General features: G+C 62.5%; 1 protein-coding gene across 11 annotated transcripts in view; it reads left to right on the top strand.

The window, feature by feature from the left end:
* Positions 1-2437: 2437 nt before the first annotated feature.
* CUX1 (cut like homeobox 1) overlaps positions 2438-4849 on the top strand; it is a 294746-nt gene continuing 292334 nt past the window's right edge. For 4 of the 11 annotated variants that reach the window (XM_056819814.1, XM_056819812.1, XM_056819810.1 and 1 more), the window contains exon 1: positions 2438-2937. In XM_056819814.1, coding sequence (XP_056675792.1) covers positions 2875-2937 — 63 coding nt within the window. In that variant the 5' untranslated portion in view covers positions 2438-2874. Of the gene's footprint in view, positions 2938-3659; positions 3967-4849 lie in introns of those variants that run through there. The other 7 variants (XM_056819813.1, XM_056819811.1, XM_056819809.1 and 4 more) reach the window with 4 other exon arrangements.

The following is a 4849-nucleotide window of genomic DNA, read 5'->3' as shown; positions in this document are numbered from 1 at the left end:
GTCTGGAGACTAGAGGTTCTAGGTTCAAATCTGACCTCTGAGCTTTCCTAATGGTGTAACCTTCGGCAAACTGCTTTACTCCAACCCTTACTCCTCTCTGACTTTGGAATCCTGAGGCCATTGGGTTTCAGAAGTTAGGATTGGGAGGGAGATTCATGTTGGCTGGGGTTACCAGGGAGAGTGGAGACAACCCAAGAACCCAGAGAGGCAAGCCTAATCAGAAAAAAAAAAATTCTAAGATTTCAAATAGTGAGTCAAACAATTCCATTCCGGACCAACCACATGGAAAAGCATTTATTATTAAGTGCCTACTATGTGCTGGGCACTGTACTAGCAGCTGGGGAGACTCAAAGACAGAAGTGAGGCCACTCCCTGACCTCGAGGAGCAAACTGCCTGGAGGATGACCCAGGAGGCAGCACGTCTATAACTGCACACAAAACACACGGGGTGATAGATGGGGTGATGGAGGGGGCCCCGGCAGCTGTGGGGATCAGGAGAGGTCTCCCTCCTGTAGAAGGTGGGTTTTGCGCCCAAGTTACAGACTCTCTGAGGCTGAGGCAAGCAGGAAATACTTTCCCCGCACTCTGCCCAGCCAGCGCGAAGGCACAGAGATGCCTGATGGGCAACGGTGAAAGGCAGCTACCCTGTGAGAGCATCACCAAGTCAAGAGGTCTCAGGTTGCCTACCTGCAGCTTAGCCGCGGGTGGTCCAGCCAGTGGGCAAGCGGTTTGGGGTTTGCTTGTACTAGGGAGCCTCTGCCCTCTACTGGATAGATTATCTCCAGCCCGTCTGGTCTGTCGGGGACCTTCCTTTGAGCCCCATTCCTTCTAGCTCCTCATTAAACTGGAGGGGAGCTTCTCCAGCAACCGAGGCAGAACAGGGCTCTTTCTGCTATCTCAAGGTCGCCAAGACAGGACCGCCTGTCGTCAGACGACAATTTCGGCGTCAGTGCGCTGGGGCCAGGGCTGATGCGTCTACACGGTGTCTCTATCGTCCCAGCAACCACCGCCCACTGCCCTCCCCCGACTTACTTCCTTAGGATTAGCCCTACCTAACACAGCAGCCTCAGGTGAAGAGGCAGGAAGGATCCAGGATTCTCTCTTCTTCTACTTAGGGTGGCTCTTTTAGAATCCGCGGCCCCGTCCCAACTCCCTAAATGCGGGGACTTGCCTTTTCAGCACCTCAGCCTTTTCAAGCAAATACTAACTTAACGCCAGGGGTGATCAGAACCCTAACGGACGCCCCTTTCCAGTTGGGTTCCCGTGAACACTTATTTCCCATTTGACTTTTCAAAATAAAGCATCTCGGGAATGCTGGAAATCAATTGACCCAACGAAATGCTGAAGGTGGCAATGAGCATTAGACAGCTGAACTCCAGACTCCTATATGGACGCTGAAGTTCCCAAGAACTGTCCTTTGACCACTTTTGCATGGAAAACAAATAAAAAGATGGTTTTATTAAAAAAAAAAAGATGAGAAATAATAGCGTTTCTGTAAACTTGGAGTCATGTTTTTTTGAAATGATCCTCACAGGTTCCTGGGAGGGGAACTTTTTAGCTAGAGGACAGAGAAAGTTCTGGAATAAAAATAGGGGTGCCTGAGAAGCCCGAAGTTTCTGAAGTCTTGCTCTGGGCACCGAAGGGCTAGCGAATAGATTCTGGGGGTGGGCTGGTTCCCCTAAGATTAAATTGCGAACACTGCCTAGCTCGACTTCATCTTCCTCCCAGCCCAGCTGTCTACACTTCCTGGAGCTGCTCTGGGGTGTAGGTGCCCGTCACACCTTCCTGCTACGGATATATTTACTGTTGGTTGTTTCTTTCTAAAAAAGAAATCGATAATTGCCGCATTAAACTGGGGAGGGGGGGAGGGAAAGAAAGAAGCTTGAAGCCACCTTTCCAATCCTTCCTCGAACCCTGCGGAATCCGCTGGCTCCGCTCCACCTGTCTGCCTAGCCTGCTTATTTGGTTGTGGGTCTGACGCCCCAGTTGCTGGGGAGGGCCCAGGTCGGGCTGAGGACAGAGGGGACTGGAGCCGGTCAATCTTTTGGCGGGAGGGAGGGAGCTGACAAGTGGGCCCAAGGGTGCCCCGGTTCCCAGTCAGGCACACCGACCCTCTTTCCCTAGAGTTTCTTAGTGATTGTCCTTTGCACTTGGGAACCCCCAAGAGATGGGGTCTCCTTCTTGGGCTTGGGTGCGCTTGGCGGGCGAGGGCAGCTTCCCCAAGTGCACGGTGTGTGTTTGTGTGTGTGTAAGAGGAGCTGTGCCCAGGCTCAGTGCCTCCCGGGGGGCGTGGGTGGGTGGGGGTGTGCTCTCGGGGTCCCAGGCTGGTGGTGGAATGCGCGAGCTGGCGGGGGGCTGGGCCAAGGGGGGGCCCACGAGGCCGGCCTGAGTGAGGGTGGGGGGCCCACGAGGCGAGAGCATCAGCATCAGAAGGAGCTGGAGGAGCGAGAGGGCTTGTGAGCGGACGGACAGAAGGACAGAGAGACGGACAGCCACTGGGTCTGGGCCATACTGCGTTTTAGGCAGGGAGGCAGCCAGCACCCCTGACCTTGGCCCATGGCTGTGGCCGTGGCGGCTGGGCGGTGACGCGTCGGGCAGTGGGTCCGGTGTGAATGTGAATCTGTGTGTGTGTGTGTGTGTGTGTGTGTGTGTGTGTATGTGTGTGCGTGTGCGTGTGGGCCCGCCCGCCTGCCGCCGCCGCCGCCCGCCCGCTCCGTGTCTCGCTCTCCGCCCGCCCCGCCGCCCGCTCGCTCCAGGCCGGGTTTTGCCGCCGCCCGTCGCCCGCCCGCCGCCCGCCCGCCGCTGCCTCCTGGCGGCTCCTGAACTCCAGCCCCCTCTCGATCAGCCGCTCACTCCGTCTCAATATGTCTCAAGATGGCGGCCAATGTGGGATCGATGTTTCAATATTGGAAGCGCTTTGATTTACCGCAGCTGCAGGTCAGGCTTCCCCCGCGCCGCTGCCGCCGCCGCCGCCGCCCGCCGCCCGCCCGCCTGGCCCTGGCCCGGCCCGGCCCCGCCGCCCGCCCGCCCGGCCCGGGCCGCCGCCGAGCCCCCTCCGGGGCGGCCGCCGGAGCGGCGAGCGGCGGGCGGACGGCGGGGCCGGGCCGGGCCGGGCCGGGGGCTGCGGGGCCGGGCGGGCAGGGACCGGGGGCCGGGCGGGGGGCGGCCCCGCGGCGCCTTCGGAAATTGATCCTCTTTGTTCAATTCATCGATCAGCCCAAGATGGCGCCGGAGCCGCCGCCGCCGCCGCCGCCGCCGCCGCCGCTGCCCCGGGGTCCCCGGGCCGGACCGGCGCGGCGCGGGGCCGGGGGCCGGGGGGCCAGGGCGGGCGGCGAGGCCGGGGCGCGGGGCCAGGGGCGCGCGGGGCGCGGGCGGGGACCCCGGCTCCGGCGGGGACGGGCACGGGCGGCCGGAGCGGCACAGGGGGCAGCGCGGGGGGCGCTCGGGGGGCGGCACGGGGTGTCCCCAGGGTCCACAGCCCCTCGCCCCCGGCCCAGCCCGCAGCCGCTCGTCCTCCCCGGCAAAGTTTGCGGGAGTTGGTGAGGGGCCGGCGGCGGCCGCGGGGCCGGGTGGGGGGCGCTGTGGGGCCGCCGGGAGCCCGAGCCCGCCCGTGGCCGTGACCGTGACCGTGACCGCCCCCGCTGCCGCTTGTCACCGCGGGGGGAAACTTGGGGGGCGCCAGCCGGGGCGCAGGCAACTTGGGCTGTGGGGGGCGGCGCGCAGCCGGGATACTCCCCCGGCTGGGGGGGGGGGTCTGCAGTGGACGGTGTGTGTGTGGGGGAGACAGGCTCCCTTCTGCCACTGAATCCCCCGTGGGGCCGAGGGACAGGCTGGGGCATCGGTGTCCTGCTCCTCTCAGGGGGGTGAGCGCTCCCCGGAGCCCCCGAGCCTCGGGCCGGGGTCTGCACTCTACCCGGAGGAGCCTGGCGCCCTCCCATGTCTGGCCTTGCTCGGGCCAAGTTCAAGGTGAGGGGGCTCGGACAGGAAGGGCCGGGGTGGGGGGGGGACTTTTAGGCCGGGACAGACCCTGCTCTTTGGGGCCTTCGGGCCGAGCCGGGATAGCTCAGGTGTGCGGGGGGCCTCCCCGCTGGGACGGAGGGGCTCGGGTCGGGACGGAACTTCCCCCAACTTGAAAGGATTCTTCCTAGCAACCCCGAATCCCACCAGGAATACGGCCAATGAAAGCCAGCTGCAGAGCCGGATAAAATAAAGTGGATTAGACGAAATAGACAGGGAAATGCGGGCTGACAACTTGAATTGGGAGCCGCGCGCTCGCCGGCCCCGCGGTAGCTCCCGGGGAGATCCCTGCGCGCTCCCACCGAGCCCGGGTAGGCTGTGCGCAGCGATCGGCGTTTCTGAGCCGATGGAAAGTTAGGGGAGCCCTGTCCCCCCATAGGTGTAGGACTGAGGAGAGCCGGCGTGGAGAGCTGGCCGCGGGGCGCTCTGGAGACACAGATGCAGCCCCTCCAACGGAGCCGAACTCCTCGTTTCATTTCTGCCCCTTGTGAGGCCGGCCCTGGAAGTAAACTCGGATCTCCCTCCTTCATCGATTATAAAAGCGAATCGTTCGTGTAAGGCGGGGTGGGGGGTGGGGGGCATCCCGGCCCGACCCTATTTGTAGAACAGTTCGCACACCCCGGCCCAACTGCCCAGCACTTCTCCGGGATTTCTGGAGACTTCAGCGGTGATAGGTTCGCAGCGCGATGGACTCCCCCACCCCCACCCCTCCTCCCCAGCTGCTTCGGCCAGCAGTCGGTGACGTTTATCTTTGACTTTAGGAATATGATTAGGAGCGACTCAGGAAGAGAATAGTTTAAGTGAGAGGCTCTCCGATAGATCGATTTCGGGG

The sequence above is a fragment of the Monodelphis domestica genome, chromosome 2, assembly GCF_027887165.1.
Source record: "Monodelphis domestica isolate mMonDom1 chromosome 2, mMonDom1.pri, whole genome shotgun sequence".
NCBI lineage: Eukaryota > Metazoa > Chordata > Mammalia > Didelphimorphia > Didelphidae > Monodelphis > Monodelphis domestica.
This window is presented reverse-complemented; position numbering and strand designations above follow the sequence as displayed.